Here is an 18,036-nt window from a genome sequence, read left to right as displayed (position 1 = left end):
TTAAAAATGTGAGCTACTTTGTTCTTCCTTGCAATGCTTTTATCGCTTATGTACTGACTTGAAAACTAGAACACAGTCACAATCTATCCATTTTGTATAAATACCCAATAGTAAGCCCAGTTATAAACCATTTATTTCCTCAGCATCCTGCTATTCTTTTCATCAAGACGTGCATTTTTAAGGATGCACTATAATGTATAAATAAAACCATACAATGCATATAAATGCCATTCAGTCCATGTTTCTGCCATCTATTAGTCCCATTGTTATACGATGGACAAAGATTGTGCTGGGGATTCTCAAATGGATATGCAACTAACCTGACACCTTAGATTTTGTCATTTAATTTTGTAGAGTGAGGACAGTTCAGATATATTGGTACAAATTTAGTACAACATTGAATGGTGGAGACATTGTGGTGAATTTGTAAATGCCAACCATTTGACTGAGACAATAAGATATCAGACAAGAAGTAGCCATTTGGCCCATAAAATCTGTTGTCCCATTCACTGAGATCAAGGCTGATCTGATAATCCTCAACTCTACTTTCCTGTCTTTTCCCCATAATTCATGATTCTCTTATTGATTGAAAAATTCAGTCTCAGCATTGAATATGCTTTTTTTTTACAGATATTTTTATTAGAAATGTAACATTTTTACAAGTTTACAAAAATAAACAAAACTCTCAAATATAAACATTGATATACAATTAAATCAAATATACAATAGCCAAAATTTAACAAGAGAAAAAAAATACCGAAAAAGAAAAAAAAAACAAAACTCAACTATCTACTAATCTAACCTACAACTAACCAGAGTGTATATTTAAGTCTCTTACATGCTCGGAATGTGTTAACATCAGATGTAATAAAACCCGTATTCGTGCGGGATTCCTCTCCTAAGGGGCCCCGGACCAGCCAGGTTTGTAATCTCAATTTTAAAAAAGCCCTTGTTAGGATAGCCGAAATATCTGTATTTATGTAATTCAAGAAGGGCTGCCATATTTTATAAAATAATTCGGTCTTGCGGTGCACCATATTTGTAAGGAATCAAGGGGAGTATATTCCATAATTAATCTGTGCCAATTTGAAAGTCCAGGGGGGCCCTCAGCCACCCAGTTCACCAAAATATTTTTCCTTGCACAGAAAGAAAGAATAGAAAATAGTCTCTTCCCGTACGTGTCCAGGGAGGGAAAGTTCGAAAAGCCCAAAAGGAGAGATACAGGGTCCACTTTAATTTCCGTTCCTAAAATTTCTGTCAGGGTACTTGCTACTTTAGTCCAATATCCTCGGATCTTATGACAGGTCCATAGGCAATGTACAAGAGTGCCCACCTCTATTTTGCATTTGGGACATATTGGAGATGCTCCTGCCTTAAATCTTGCCAGTCGAACTGGTGCTATATGGGCCCTATGAAGTATCTTCAGCTGGATAGCCTGGGTTCTGTTACAGATAGTAATTCTTCTAGCGTTTTCCCAAATATCATTCCACGTTTCTATAGAGATTTCTAGTCCCAGATCCTGATCCCATGTTTTAAGCAGATTATCCATATCTCCCGATACTTCATCATGTAGTAAATGATAAATAGTACTGACGGAAGATACCCCCACTGGTCGTAGGACACTACATTCTCGATCTGATTTATAAAGACTATCTAATAACGTAGTCTTCTTCTGTATATAATCTCGAATTTGGAAGTGTCGAAAGAGGTCTCCATTAGGTAATCCGAATTTCTGACGCAGCTGTTCAAAAGACATCAGGACCCCATCTTTAAATAGATCCCCTAAACATGAGATACCCCTGGATCTCCAGAGTTTAAAAGTGGCATCTGTAAGCCCCGGTTGAAATCCCCATGCTCCCACTATCGGTGCATAGGGGGATGTTTTATGTGAGTTGCCCTCATTTTGCCGCATTATATTCCAAGCCTTAATTGTGTTTAGTATTATAGGGTTTTTACAGTGATCTGTAATAATTTTCCTCTTGTCTGAAAATAAAAGGTTAATAAGTGGGTATTTTACTTGAGAGGCCTCGATGTCCAACCAGATTGATTGTGGATCAGACAAGACCCAATCAGCTATGTAACTTAATAGGGAACTTAACTGATATTTCCTAAAGTCTGGGAAGTCCAATCCACCCCTTGCCTGTGGAAGCTGTAGCTTCTTCAGCTTAATGAGGGGCCGCCTATGATTCCAGATAAAGGAACCCAGCCAGCCATATAATTTACGTAGAGCCATCCTCGGCAGCATCACTGGAAGCATTCTCATAGGATATAGGAGACGGGGCAGGACATTCATTTTGATTAGTGCTATTCTACTCAACCAGGAAATTGGAAGGTCTCCCCATCGCTGGAGGTCCTGCCTTATCCTTTCCAGTAAATGCACAAAATTAGCCTTATACAACTGACCAAATACTGGAGTAATAAAAATGCCTAAATATAAGAAGCCCTCCAGGGACCAACGAAAGGGAAAAAGGGATCTGTCCACTCAGTGGGGTGTCATAGCAAGGCCACCCATTGGCATAGCCTCCGATTTTGAGAAATTAATTTTATAGCCTGAGAATGCGCTAAATGTATTAATAACTTGGATTAGGCGAGGTACGGACATCAGAGGATTACTGAAGAATAGAAGAACATCATCTGCATAAAGGGCAATTTTATGTTTACCTGTACCAATCCTTGGGGCCGTTATATTAGGATCAGCCCGTATGGCGAGAGGGGACATTCCTGACGGCAGCCCCTACCCACACTGAAGCTATCCGAACCTAATCCATTGGTAACCACAACTGCTTTGGGATCATTATACAATGTTGAGACCCATTTGGTAAACACCTTTCCAATGCCAAACCTTTCCAATGTGTAAAACAAATATGACCATTCAATCCTATCAAATGCCTTTTCCATGTCTAATGAAACTACTACTCCTGGTATCTTTCCCTGATGACAGGCTTGAATCATATTCAAAACCCTTCTAATATTATTGGATGATCTACAGCCCTTAATAAACCCCGTCTGATCCTACTTTATAATATGTGGCAGTACCCTTTCTAATCTCAGTGCTAACGTTTTAGAAAGGATTTTAAAATCTACATTTAGCAAGGATATTGGTCTATATGATGTACAATCTTCTGGATCCTTTCCTTTTTTAAGGATAAGAGAGATATTTGCCTCTTTCAGCGAAGGCGGGAGACAGCCCTGACTATATGCATAGTTATACATGTCCATAAGTGGACCAGCCAATATTTCAGCTTGAAAACCGTCTGGGCCTGGTGCCTTACCACTCTGAAGTTGCCTAATTGCATCAAGTATTTCTTGGACTGTTAGAGGAGCATTTAGGACCGATACCTGTTCTGGAGTTAGGCCTAGAAAGGTCAAATTTTTTTAAAATGACTGCATCCTCCTCATCCTATGTTCACAATCCTGCGATTTATATAACTCAGAATAAAATTCTCTAAAGATCGCATTAATCTTTTTATGATCATGAGTCAGAATACCCGTACTTTCCTTGATAGACGTAATAGTCTGAGGGGCCTTTTTTTTCTTTGCAAGAAATGCTAAGTATCTACCTGGTTTGTCGCCATATTCATATAACCTTTGTTTTGCAAATAATATTTCCCTCTTAGCCGTTTGAGTAACCGTAGTGTTTAGAGCTGTCCTAAGAGCCGTAATCCTTTGCAATTTAATAATAGAAGGTCTATCAGTGTATGCTGTTTCAGCTGCTTTTAAGCGAGCTTCAAGCAGACGCTGTTGTTCTCCCTTCAATTTCTTCTGGGTTGCTGAGTAGGAGATGATCAAACCTCGCGTGTAAGCTTTGATGGTCTCCCACATCATTGATGGGTTGCTCGCTGTACCTGAATTAATTTCTAAAAAAGTTTTAAATTCTTGACAAATTTACAAAATTCTTTACAAATTTACTATCTTTCATTAGGAAGGGGTCCATACGCCAATGCCAAGGGGATGTCCCATTGTTCCTCGCCTTAGTTTCCATATATACAGCAGCGTGGTCGGAAATTGCTATACTACCTATTTTACAGGATGATATAGAATTTTTAAAAATCGAGGGGGCAAAAAACATATCAATTCTGGTATGACATTTATGTTGATTGGAGGAGAAAGAAAAATCTCTGCCCTGTGGATGAAGACAGCTCCATACATCTACTAATCCTAATTCTTTGTTCAGATCCATCAATTGTCTAGATCTGGGAGATACTCCTGCAATATTCTTGGGAATCCTATCTATTTCCGGATCCATAATACAATTAAAGTCTCCCACTATAATTGTATGACGGGCACCAAAAGCCATCAATTTTGAAAAGGCTTCCATTATAAATTTAAAGGGGTGTGCCGGGGGGCAGTACAAATTTAAAATCCCATATTCCTCTCCATTCATGAGGGATTTAATCAAAATATATCGTCCGGATTCGTCTTTTATCTGCTTTAGGATTTTGAAAGGGAAATTCTTCCGAACAAGAATAACAATTCCCCTGCTTTTTGAGCTAAAAGAAGAAAAAAAGGCCTGATCAAATCCACCCTGTCGTAATTTCAAGTGTTCTTTATCTGACAGGTGTGTCTCCTGTAGGAGAGCTATATCAACTCTTTCCTTCTTAAGATTTGATAATATTTTCTTCCTTTTGACTGGCGAATTACTCCCCTTGACATTCTAGGTGCACCACTTAACTGACTGATCAACCATAATCCTCTGGGCCAATCCGAGACCCCTCGGGAGGGGGAACCCTATCCAGAACATCCCGAGTGTAGAGCATGTAAAATTTACAAAAATAAAGCCTCTCTAATACACTCACAACAATACAATAAAAAACTATTTCTAAATAAAAAAAATATAAAACATATCTAAGTGGAGACTTTCCCCCTTGTTCCCAGGGGGTGTCACTTCCTCTCCAAAAGTCCATCATATCCTCTCCCAACCAATGCCCCACCCTTGACCCAGGTGCTCCTCAATAAAATGAGGAGAATTCAAATATAATACAAAGCTAGAGTTAACAGTGAGCACCCTACCCCCACCCATACCAACACCTGGATATATTTGGTAATGTTAATACCATATATAAACATATAACTATAAATTTACAACCTCAACAAATAATAATTAAATATACTAACACAAAATAACAAGGGAGAAGCAACCCCGCTCCTAAAGACAGAGGTAAAATTGAATAAGGTAACAACCTCCCCCCACCAACATTAACCAAACCCCCCAGCTTATATATATATACATATATATATACATACAGACATATATATACATATACACACACACATATATATACATCCCTCATATATACATAAAATAATAAAAGAAAACAACCCCAAGGGGGGGGAGAAAATCAAATCCCTCTCCCCACCCCCCATGATAATATTAAACAGTAAGGTAAGAAAAAAAAGGGGAATATAAACCAAAGTGGGGGGAAAGGCAAACCAACATCCATTATGTCTTACAGTTTATCTAAGAGAGTCCAAGAATTCCTTAGCCTTTTCTGGCGATCCGAAGTTATATACGGATCCTTCATGGTTAAAGCATAACGTCGCTGGGTAGCGTAAGGAGTACTGAATATTTAAGTCCCTTAAACACTTCTTCGCCTCGTCGAATGCCTTCCTCTTTCGGACCAGAGCTGGGGAAAAGTCCTGGAATAACATGATCTTGGATCCTTTATAGATCATAGCTTGGGAGTCTTTTCCGAGATTTCTAGAGGCTTCTAGGAGTGTCTGCCTCTCTTTGTAGCTCTGCAGCCGGAACAGGACCGGGCGTGGGTGCTGGTTCGAGCCGGGCCCGCGTATTGTGACCCGGTAGGCCCATTCTATCCTTACCTGGCCTGATCCAGCCTCCAGATTTAAAAGCTGTGGCAGCCACTGCTCGAGGAATGCTGTAAGCTGGCCTTCCTCTTCCCGTTCGGCAAGGCCCAGCAAACGAATATTTTTTCGACGACCTCGATTATCGGGTGGCTGTGGATGCCTCAGCTGCAGCTGGAGAGGGTGGGGGAGGGGTTCCTGCTTGTTGAGAGCTGTGGCTCCCTTCCCTTTAGTCATTTTTACTCAAGATTAGATTGTTTAAGTTTAATATTAAACAACTAATTAAATTAAACAGCTATTATAAATGATTTGGTGAGTGTGGTGGGGGTGGGTGACCCACTTTACCCAAGTCTTGGGAGGAGCACTGTAGACTCAGACTTGCTGGGTCGCCGCCATCTTGGATCTCCCATTGAATATGCTTAATGATCCAGCCTCAACAGCCTTCTGTGGTAAAGAGTTTCACAGATTCACTATCCTCTGAGAGAGAAAAAAGTCCTCCTCAATTTTGTCTTAAGTGCACAACCCCTTGCTTTGAGATCATGCCCTCTGGTCCTAAATTCTCCCACAGAGGTAAACAAACTCTTAGAATCCACACTGACAAGCCCCACTGTGGTGCATGGTAAAATAGGGTGGAGTCAGCAAGTTTTTTTCAAGGGGAAGTCAAGCCTGACAAACCTGTTAAAATTATTTTAAGGAAGTAATGAGCAAGTTAGATAAAGGAGAGCTAGTGGATGTGATCTATTTAGATTTCTAGAAGGCCTTTGACTATGTGCTGCAATGAAGGCTGCTAAACAAGATACCTAGATAGAGCATTGGCTGTCAGACAGAAGGCAGAAAGTTGGCTAAAGGGGTCTGTCTTCGGATGGCAGTTGATCACTAGTGAAGTTCCACAGGGGTCAGTGTTGCAACTATAACTCTTCATGTTATACATTAATGATGTGGATGAAGGAATTGAGGGCATTGTTGCTAAGTTTGCAGATGACACAAAGATATATGGAAGGACAGGAACTGGGGAGGTTGGAGAAGTAATTGGGCAGGCAAGGAAATTGAAGAAAGAAGAGGCAATTGGAATGCAATGTGGAAATGTGTGATGTTTGGTAGGAAAAATAGAGGTGTCAACTATTTTCTAAATGGGTAAAGACTTTAGAAGTCTGAAGCACAAAGGGACTTCGAAGTCCTAGCTCAGGATTCTATTAGAGTTAACTTGCAGGTTCAGTTGGCAGTTAGGAAGGTAAGGTCAATGTTAACATTAATTTCAAGAGGGCGAGAAGATAAGAGCAGACATGTACTGTGAGTCTGGTCGGATTGCATTTGGAATATTGTGGGACAGTTTTGGGCTGTGTATCTAAGGAAGGATGTACTAGTGTTCATGGGTCCAGAGAAGGTTTACAAGAATGATCCCAGTGATGAAGGGCTTCTCATATGAGGAGTGATTGAGAACTCTGGGCCTTTGGTCGATGGAGATTAGAAGGATGGGGTTTGAGCACTCGGGTGAGGCCTGGGATCTCATTGGAACTTACAGAATATAGAGAGACCTGGATAGAGTTGATGTGGAGAAGATGCTTCCATTAGTAGGAAAGACCAGAACCTGATGGCACTGCCTCAGAGTGAAGGGACAACCCTTTAGAACTGATATGAGAAGGAATTTCTTCAGCCAGAGCATGGTTAATCTGTGGAACTCATTACTGCAGAAGACTGGAAGCCAAATCATTGAAAGTATATGATACACAGACAGATAGATCATTGATTTATAGGGGGTTCATAGGTTATGGGCAAAAGACAAGTGAATGGAGTTGAGAAACAAATTAGCCATGCTCAAACAGTGGAGCAGACTCAAGCAACTGAATGGTCTAATTCTGTTCCTGTATCTTATGGTTTACGTATCTTATGTGCTTCAATAAAGTATCCCTCGACTTTTCTAAACTTCAGTAAATGAAAGCACAACCTATTTGACCTCCTTGTGAGAAAATTCAGAATTAATCTATTGAACCTTCTCTGGAGTGCCTCCAATGCTAGTACAACTTCCTTTAGATAAGGTGACCAAGACTGTTTACAGTCTTCCAGGTGTAGTGCATTGTATAATTTTAACAATACCTCCTTTATTTTTATGCTCCATTCCATTTGAGATAAAGGGCAATGGCCCATTTGCCTTCCCTACTACCCTCTGAACTTGGATGCCAACTCTTTGTAATTCATGCACCCCGAATTCCACTATCTTAGGCGGTCGAGGAGAAAGTGAGGACTGCAGATGCTGGAGATCAGAGCTGAAAATGGGTCCAGAGAAGGTTTACAAGAATGATCCCAGTGACGAAGGGCTTCTCATATGAGGAGTGATTGAGAACTCTGGGCCTTTGGTCGATGGAGATTAGAAGGATGGGGTTTGAGCGCTTGGGTGAGGCCCAGGATCTCATTGGAACTTACAGAATATAGAGAGACCTGGATAGAGTTGACGTGGAGAAGATGCTTCCATTAGTAGGAAAGACCAGAACCTGATGGCACTGCCTCAGAGTGAAGGGACAACCCTTTAGAACTGATATGAGAAGGAATTTCTTCAGCCAGAGCATGGTTAATCTGTGGAACTCATTACTGCAGAAGACTGGAAGCCAAATCATTGAAAGTATATGATACACAGGCAGATAGATTATTGATTTATAGGGGGTTCATAGGTTATGGGCAAAAGACAAGTGAATGGAATTGAGAAAAGCGCAGCAGGTCAGGCAGCATCCAAGGTACAGGAGAATCGACGTTTCGGGCATAAGCCCTGGAAAAGCGCAGCAGGTCAGGCAGCATCCAAGGAACAGGAGAATCGACGTTTCGGGCATAAGCCCTTCTTCAGGAATGATTCCTGAAGAAGGGCTTATGCCTGAAACGTCGATTCTCCTGTTCCTTGGATGCTGCCTGACCTGCTATCTTAGGAGGTCACAAGGTTAGATCTCACGGAATACAGGGAGAACTAGCCATTTGGATACAGAACTGGCTCAAAGGTAGAAGACAGAGGGTGATGGTGGAGGGTTGGTTTTCTGACTGGAGGCCTGTGACCAGTGGAGTGTCACAAGGATCGGTGCTGGGCCCTCTACTTTTTGTCATTTACATAAATGATTTGGATGCGAGCATAAGAGGTACAGTTAGTAATTTTGCAGATGACACCAAAATTGGAGTTGTAGTGGACAGCGAAGAGGGTTACCTCAGATTACAACAGGATCTTGATCAAATGGGACAATGGGCCGAGAAGTGACAGATGGAGTTTAATTCAGATAAATGCGAGGTGCTGCATTTTGGGAAAGCAAATCTTAGCAGGACTGATACACTTCATGGTAAGGTCCGAGAGAGTGTTGCTGAACAAAGAGACCTTGGAGTGCAAGTTCATAGCTCCTTGAAAATGGAGTCGCAGGTAGATAGGATAGCGAAGAAGGTGTTTGGTATGCTTTCTTTTATTGGTCAGAGTATTGAGTACAGGAGTTGGGAGGTCATGTTACGGCGGTACAAGACATTGGTTAGGCCACTGTTGGAATATTGCATGCAATTCTGGTCTCCTTCCTATTGGAAAGATGTTGTGAAACTTGAAAGGGTTCAGAAAAGATTTACAAGGATGTTGCCAGGGTTGAAGGATTTGAGCTATAGGGAGAGGCTGAACAGGCTGGACCGTTTTCCCTGGAGTGTCGGAGGCTGAGGGGTGACCTTATAGAGGTTTACAAAATTATGAGGGGCATGGATAGGGTAAATAGGCAAAGTCTTTTTCCCTAGGGTGGGGGAGTCCAGAACTAGAGGGCATAGGTTTAAGGTGAGAGGGGAAAGATATAAAAGAGACCTAAGGGCAACTTTTTCCCACAGAGAGTGTTAGATGTATGGAATGAGCTGCCAGAGGAAGTGGTGGAGGCTGGTACAATTGCAACATTTAAGAGGCATTTGGATGGGTATATGAATAGGAAGGGTTTGGAGGATATGGGCCGGGTGCTGGCAGGTGGAACTAGATTGGGTTGGGATATCTGGTTGGCATGGATGGGTTGAACTGAAGGGTCTGTTTCCATGCTGTACATCTCTATGACTCTAAGTGCTTATTATCAATGTTTACATTACTTGCTAATTTGCCCTGTTCCATTTGCAATTTTTGCAAAGTTGTATGTTTTTCTTTCAATTTCCTTAACTTCCTTAGTTAACCACCTTTGGTTTACCCACTTCCTACAATCCTTCGTCCTCACTGGGACATATCTTTGCTGTGTCCAGCATCAGCTTGGCACATGTTTTTTTCACAGAGCTTGGAGCCCATCCTTTAAAACATGGAACATGGCTAATTTGTTCAGTCCACTTTTAGACTTAGGCTATCCAATACTGTGGCATAGTTATGTCTCAGCATCTATTGTAGTACAAGTAACCTCCACTTAAACGTTGCCATAGAAAATCAGTCTGAAGTCATGCACGTCAGTTCTCCAGCATGAAAGTTCAGACTGAGTAAGTAGCAGGAGGATAACTCGAGGACGGGTTAGTTCACTGAAGGACAAAAGAGGGAATTTATGTGTGAGACCAGAGGAAGGGGTGAGGTCCTTCATGAGTACCTTACATTGGCATTAAACCAAGCAAAAGACATGGATGTTGATAAATTTAGAGAGGGATTTGTTGATACTCTGAGGCGTGTTGATAGGAGGGTATGTTGAATATTTTGAGAAACATTAAAGTAGATAAGTCCCCAGGGCGTAATGGGATCTATTCCAGGATACTGAAAGAGGAAGGGAAGAGATTACTGGGGTCTTGGCAGAGCTTTTTGTATTTTCTTTAGCCACAGATGAGGTCCAGAGACTGAAGAGTAGCCAGTTTTTGCTCAAGAAAGACAATATGGATAATCCAGGGAGTTGTCGGACGGTGAGTCTTATATCAGTGAAAGAGTAATTATTGAAGAGAAGATTCTAAGGGACAGGATTTATTTACATTTGGAGAGGAATGGACTTATTAAGAATAGTTAGCAGGGGAGGTCTTGTTCCACAAACTTGATTGAGTTTTTGAGGAAGTGATGAAAACAATTGATGAGAGTAAAGCAGTGTTGTCTACGTGGACTTTACAAAAGCATTTGCCAAGGTCACTCATGATCGGCTGGTTCAGGAGATAAACCCACATGGAATCCATGGTGAGTTGGCAAGGTGGATACAAAATTGGCTTGGGCATGGAAGCCAAGATAGTTGTGGAGGAGTATTTTTCTGATTTGGGGTCTGTGATCAGTGGTGTTCCACAAGGATCAGTGCTGGGATTTCTATAGTTGTGATGTAAATAAATGATTTGGCTGATAATGTAGGTGGTCTGATTGTTAAGTTTGCAGATAACACAACAATTGTTGGAGTTGTGAATAGTGAGGAACAATATTAAAGGTTACAAAAGGATATAGACCAGCTAGAAAGTTGGATGGAGAAATGGCAGATGGAGTTTAATCTGAACAAGTGTGGATTATGCATTTTGGGAGGTCAAATCCAAGAGTAACATATACAATAAATGGTAGGACCCTGAGGAGCATTGATAGTCACACTACTCAGACCCCTTGGCATCGTGGTAGCCCGCAAACCCACCAACACACTAAAACAGCAGCTAATGAACCTGAAAGACCCTATACAGACAACAAGCAAAACTAATGTCATTTACAAAATATCGTGCAAGGACTGTAACAAACACTACATTGGATAAACAGGCAGAAAACTAGCCACCAGGATACATAAACACCAACTAGCCACAAAAAGACATTGACCCTCTTTCACTAGTATCCTTGCTTACGGATGAGGAAGGACACCACTTCGACTGGGACAACACATCCATCCTAGGACAAACCAAACAAAGACATGCACGAGAATTCCTAGAAGCATGGCATTCCAACTGGAACTCTATCAACAAACATATAGAGTTAGACCCCATCTACCACCCCCTGAGAAAAAGAACAAGAAGTGACTTCACCACAGGAAATGACATCACTAACCCAAAGAAACCCAAACATATAAATAAAAAGCAGGAATTATCAGCAGTGCTTAGCTGAGGCCCACTGAAGATGTTACCTAGTAGGATGATGAAACATCTGGAAATGAATCTTCCAGCTCAGTGAGCAAACTTACATCCAGGATAGTAGGATTCTCTTTCCCAGGATGGAAATGTCAAATACCAGGGGGCATCGGTTTAGAGTGAAAGCAGAAGATGTTGAAGCAGATGTGCGAGGAAAGACTTTACACAGAAGGTGGTAGGTGCTTGGAAAGCACTGACAGGGGAGGTGGTAGAAGCAGACAGGATAGCAAAGTTTAAGGGCACATTTGGACACTCACAAGAACAGGCAGATAATGGAAGGATATTAACCACATACAAGCAGATGGGATTGTTTAGAATAGCATCATGGTCAGCAAAGACATGGTGGGCTGAAGGGCCTGCTACTGTGCTGTACTGTACAATGCTCTATGATACCTTTATGACTGTGTGTATATCGTGTGCAAAGGGCTTGTAAAGTGAAAGGGCAATCTAGCAATTTGTTTTCTGATAGATATTTACAATTTCTAAGATGCTGCAAGCATTGGAAATGGTATTAGCTTCATGGAGCATAAACATGCTCTCCTGACACAGGAAATTAGTTCTTATTCTCCTACCTGTGGTACTCTGCTACTACACTTGCAATTGCCTGTCAGCTAGCTACCCCTTTTTGCTGCTGCTTTTCTTGAAATAATGAGGTCCACACTAGCTTACTTGATGTTACAAAAAAAGAAATACATAAAATGCATGTAAGAGAATGCATAGAATTGCTTAACTGATTTTTGTACACAAATTGAATGGCTTGATTTAGCTAATACCCTTTAATCCAGGAAATATCCCGGTAAATCTTTTCTGTACCATTCTAAAACCTCCTTTCTGTTGTGTGGTGTAAAAACAAATGTGATGGTCTGTGAATGAGGTAAGGTGGGAACTGTTGATGAGTGGAGAATTTAGGAACCGAGCTACAAAGGAACTGTCTAGGTTTTCTCACCTTCTTTGTCCTCCTTCTCTTCATTTTCTTTTAAAGTTCATTCATGGGATGTGCGTGATGTTGATTGGGCCAGCATTCATTGCCCATCCTTAGTACCCCTTGACTGCCTTCTTAAACTATTCCAATCTATTTGTTCTAAGTACACCCACAATGCCATTTGAGTTCCAGGATTTTGAACTGATAACACTGAAAGAATGGTGATATATTTCCAAGCCAGAATGGTGTGCAGCTTGGAGAAGAAGTTTTAGATTAGATTAGATTACTTACAGTGTGGAAACAGGCCCTTCGGCCCCACAAGTCCACACCGACCCGCCGAAGCGCAACCCACCCATACCCTACATTTACCCCCTTTTAACTTAACACTACGGGCAATTTAGCATGGCCAATTCACCTGACCCGCACATCTTTGGACTGTGGGAGGAAACCGGAGCACCCGGAGGAAACCCACGCAGACACGGGGAGAACGTGCAAACTCCACACAGTCAGTCGCCTGAGTCGGGAATTGAACCCGGGTCTCTGGCGCTGTGAGGCAGCAGTGCTAACCACTGTGCTACCGTGCCGCCCTCCACTGTGCTACCGTGCCGCCCTCCACTGTGCTACCGTGCCGCCAGTTGCAGCTGGTGGTGTTCCAATTCCTACTACCTTTGTCCTTCTAGATAATCGCCATCATGACTTTGGAAGGTGCTGTCAAATGAGCCTTGGTGACTTTCTGCAGTCTATTTTGTCGATGGTAAACACTGTGATGGAAGGAGTACATGTTTGTGCAAGTGGTGCCAATCAAGCAAGTGAATCTGTCCTGGATGGTGTCAAGCTTTTTGAGTTTTGTTGAAACTGCATCCACCCAGGAAAGAGGGAGTATTACATCACCCTTTTGACTTGTGCCTTGTCACTGATCGACAGGCTTTGGGGAGAGAAGACTTACTTGCTACAAGATTCCAAGTCTTTGACCTGCTCTTGTAGCTGCTATACTTAAATGGATGGTCCAGTTCAGTTTCTGGTCAATGGTAACCCCTAAAATGGTTGGTAATTGGTGAATTCAGTGATGATAATGTCATTGAATGTCCAGGATGATGATTAGATTGTCTTTTGTTGTTGACAGTCATTGCCTTGTGTGCAAATATTACTTGCCACTGGTCAGCCCAAACCTAGGTGTTGTTTAGGTCTTACTGCATTTGGACATGGACTGTTTCAGTATCTGAGGATTCATGAATGGCACTGAACATTGTTCACTGATAATTGTACATCATCACATCTGACTTTATGATAGAGGAAAGGTCATTGATGAAGCAGCTGAAGATGGTTTGGCCAAGAACACTACCCTGAGAAACTCCTGCAGATATGCCCTGAAGTTGATATGATAACCTGTAACTACTACAAACATTTGCCTTTGTGCCAAATATGATTCCAAACAGTGAAGAACTTTGCTTCTGATTCCCATTGACTGCATTTGCCAGGGCTTCTTGATGCTAAACTTGGTTAACATGACCTCGATGTCAAGAATAGCCATTGTCACCTCTCCTCTGAATTTAGCTCCTTTGTCCATGTTTGGACCAAATCTATAATGAGTTCTGGAGCTAGTGCTCTGGTAGCATGAGCTGTCTTGTCATGATGGGAATGATGTGCAGCATCCAGTAACTAATCAGAGGCCATTAGCTCCTCGGTACTCAGCAGCACCACCAGCAAGGTGGTGGCTACTGTAACTAAGACACTTAGTTGAGGCTTGGATTGCTGAAGGTTTCAGGCACAAGCAAATAATGACAGAATGTGCAACACAGACTTGGGGGGTGGGAGTTCGATGGCCATGAAATCGGGGGTAGCTCTCAGTGAAGCCTCTGCCTGCCTTCTCCTGCCTGATTAAATATCCCGCAACAACAAATTAGTTATCTGGGAGGGCACATGATGATGCAAGTAGAATTTCCACATCCTCACTCTGTGCCCTAATTCGACCTTTAGTGAGCTCACTGCCTGTTAACGGCAGACAGTATCTTCAGGAGTAAGGAACTACTTGCTAGCTTGGAAAAGAGAGGAGTCAACAGCCTCCCTGCACACTGAAATGACCAAATATAAGATGCTTTCTTTTATTGGTCAGAGTATTGAGTACAGGAGTTGGGAGGTCATGTTGCGGCTGTACAGGACATAGGTTAGGCCACTATTGGAATATTGCGTGCAATTCTGGTCTCCTTCCCATCGGAAAGATGTTGTGAAACTTGAAAGGGTTCAGAAAAGGTTTACAAGGATGTTGCTAGGGTTGGAGGATTTGAGCTATAGGGAGAAGCTGAGCAGGCTGGGGCTGTTTTCCCTGGAGCGTCGGAGGCTGAGGGGTGACCTTATAGAGGTTTACAAAATTATGAGGGGCATAGATAGGGTAAATAGGCAAAGTCTTTTTCCCTAGGGTGGGGGAGTCCAGAACTAGAGGGCATAGGTTTAGGGTGAGAGGGGAAAGATATAAAAGAGACCTAAGGGCAACTTTTTCCCACAGAGGGTGGTAGGTGTATGGAATGAGCTGCCAGAGGAAGTGGTGGAGGCTGGTACAATTGCAACATTTAAGAGGCATTTGGATGGGTATATGAATCGGAAGGGTTTTAAGGGATATGGGCCAGTTGCTGGCAGGTGGGACTAGATTGGGTTGGGATATCTGATCGGCATGGACAGATTGGACCGAAGGGTCTGTTTCCATGCTGTACATCTCTATGACTCTATGACTCTAAGACTTGCATTGTATAAAAAAAATTTGCAAATGTGCACCAGACTGTTTGGATTCATCGAAGTATCCGTTGAATGTTCCATTCTCACCCTCTTCACAAGGTTTACAAGTACCTTTAATAATGTTCTAATTTCAGACAAGTGAATCCCATTTTCCATCTTCCATTTGAAAATCTGCATGCAACCCAGAGGAATTGGGGTTCAGTACTGCCCTCCAGGAAGGCGAACCCACATCAACCCAGCACCCATACCTGACCTTGTCAGAAAGTCCAGTCCATTGAAAATAATTCGGATATAATTTGTAGAATATTTTCCTCCGGGTACTCCGGTTTCCTCCCACAGTCCAAAAGATGTGCAGGTCAGGTGAATTGGCCATGCTAAATTGCCCGTAGTGTTAGGTAAGAAGGGGTAAATGTAGGGGTATGGGGGGGTTACGCTTCGGCGGGTCGGTGTGAACTTGTTGGGCCGAAGGGCCTGTTTCCATACTGTAAATAATCTAATCTAATAATATTACCTCAAGCATAGAAAGACTGTCTTTTTGGCACTTAATAAATGACAATGGAGTAGAAATTTATTTGGGCTTAGATTCAACAATGTAAGGGTAGCACACACATCTTATTCAAGGGAATCTGTGGTCAATCCAACATTGGGCCATGTCCAAATACCCTAGGTGAACTGTACATTGTGCCTTCACAGGTAGTTTATTCATCACAAGGATTGAGTTTTGTTAGGTGACTGTGACATCCAGGCAGAGTGAAGGACATGCCCCTGTCTATATCATTGGTGATGAAGTGGAGATGGTCAAGGGCTTCAAGTTCCCATGAGTAAGTATTACCAACGATCTATCCTTGTCCATCCACGTCAATGATACAATCAAGAAAGCAGCACCAAAGCCTCTACTTCCTCAGAAGGCTAAGGAAATTCTGCATGTCCACCATGACTCTTATTGATTTTTATAGATGCACCATAGAAAGTATCCTTTCTGGATGCAATACAATGTGTTATGGCAACTGATCTACTCAAGACTGCAAGAATTTGCAATGTTGTGAACACTGCTCAGTCTGTCACGAAAACCAGCCTTCCTTCCATTCACTCCGTTGACATTTTCTGCTGCCCCAAGAAAGCAGCCAACATAATCAATCCTTCCTTCTGTTATCAGACTTATGAATGGACCTCTCATGTATTAGAGTTGATCTTTCTCTGCATCTTCTCTGTAGTTGTAACACTTCATTCTGCGTTCAGTTCTGTTACCCTCATGTACTTATGTTAAGTATGATTTGTCTGGTTAATACACAAAACAATATGTTTTACTGTATCTCAGTATGTGACAATAATAATCAAATCAAATTATCTGATAAATTGCAGAAGGGTGGTGAAAGGATAGTGATTTGGATAGCGATGACTGGTGGATGTCTTGGACATCTGTAAAACATTCAATTCCAATTTATAGTATGAGAATGTTTTGGCAGTCCTTGAACCTTGCTCATATCCCTTTGAAATTTATATTTTTGCTCCCGAATCTTAAAAATAGATTTCTTTAATACGTAATTACATTTGGTTGCTTCGATTATTTATGAGTTTTAAAGGATACTGAAATTTTAATTTCTCATTCTTGGTAACTCAGAAAAGTTGCAATTTTAATATTTCAAATTTTAATACATAATAATGAAAATAAACAATTATGTTCTTCATAGTCTTTCTCTATAGAATCCTTTGAAAATTTAGGATTAATTCCCACAAATTGAGGTATTTTATTTGAGTGGGAGTAGTTCATGTATGTGTCTAAACTGCTTTCACATCATTTACAATGGTAATTAAATTTTCTTAATTGTGTTTCAATTTATAGAAGCATAACTGAATTTCGAATGGGCTGTAAACATCCTGCTTCAAGCATTCAAAGTGAAGACTAAGAATCAGAGGCAACTGCCATCTTTTGGAAAGTAGAGAGTGCAAAAATGTGGCGTTCAATTCCAAAATATTTGATCAATAACATAATATTTCGAAACAGAGTGCAAAGGCTACCAGCTGGACAGAACTCTCTGTGTCGTCCCAAACAAGAAGTTTCTCTTCAAATTTACAGACACCACACACCCACAGCTTTTAAAATAAGTATGCCAATTTCAGTTATCGAAAAAGTAGAGGCCTTTGATAAACAGCGGTGCATCACTGTTCACTGGGATGATGGAAACCACAGCCAGTATCCTTACGTGTGGTTAAGGGATAACTGCCAATGTCCCCAGTGCTTCCTGTCTTCAGCTAAAGCAAGAAAGCTTCCAATAGAAGATTTGGATGTGAACATTTCTGTAGAGAAAGTCATTTCAACTGATTCAAAGGTATTAGTAGCTTGAACGATTCTCAAGACAATGTGTGTAAGCTACTATTTATGTACTAAATTATCTGTCTACGTATTAATCTGGAGACACTTAATGTGCTATAAAAGAGCAACTTCTGATCCAGATCAAACCTTTTTACTATGATTAACTTGTAAAGTATTAAATAATGTACAACAAATTACCATGAAATGCAGAATACCCTTCTATTAAAATAAGGGA

At 41.4% G+C, this 18,036-nt stretch overlaps 1 protein-coding gene across 3 annotated transcripts in view; it reads left to right on the top strand.

Annotated features, from left to right (window-relative positions):
* Positions 1-18,036, top strand: part of bbox1 (gamma-butyrobetaine hydroxylase 1) — a 346,924-nt gene that overhangs the window by 11,941 nt on the left and 316,947 nt on the right. For all 3 annotated transcript variants that reach the window (XR_015760109.1, XM_087996317.1, XM_087996316.1), the window contains exon 2: positions 17,331-17,817. Coding sequence is in view for 2 of the 3 variants with exons in the window: in XM_087996317.1 (XP_087852443.1) it covers positions 17,440-17,817 (378 nt within the window). In the remaining variant the exon portion in view is untranslated. The remainder of the gene's footprint in view (positions 1-17,330; positions 17,818-18,036) is intronic.

The sequence above is a fragment of the Chiloscyllium plagiosum genome, unplaced genomic scaffold, assembly GCF_037043375.1.
Source record: "Chiloscyllium plagiosum isolate Xiang-an unplaced genomic scaffold, Cpla_swu_hap1 HiC_scaffold_18, whole genome shotgun sequence".
Taxonomy (NCBI): domain Eukaryota; kingdom Metazoa; phylum Chordata; class Chondrichthyes; order Orectolobiformes; family Hemiscylliidae; genus Chiloscyllium; species Chiloscyllium plagiosum.
This window is presented reverse-complemented; position numbering and strand designations above follow the sequence as displayed.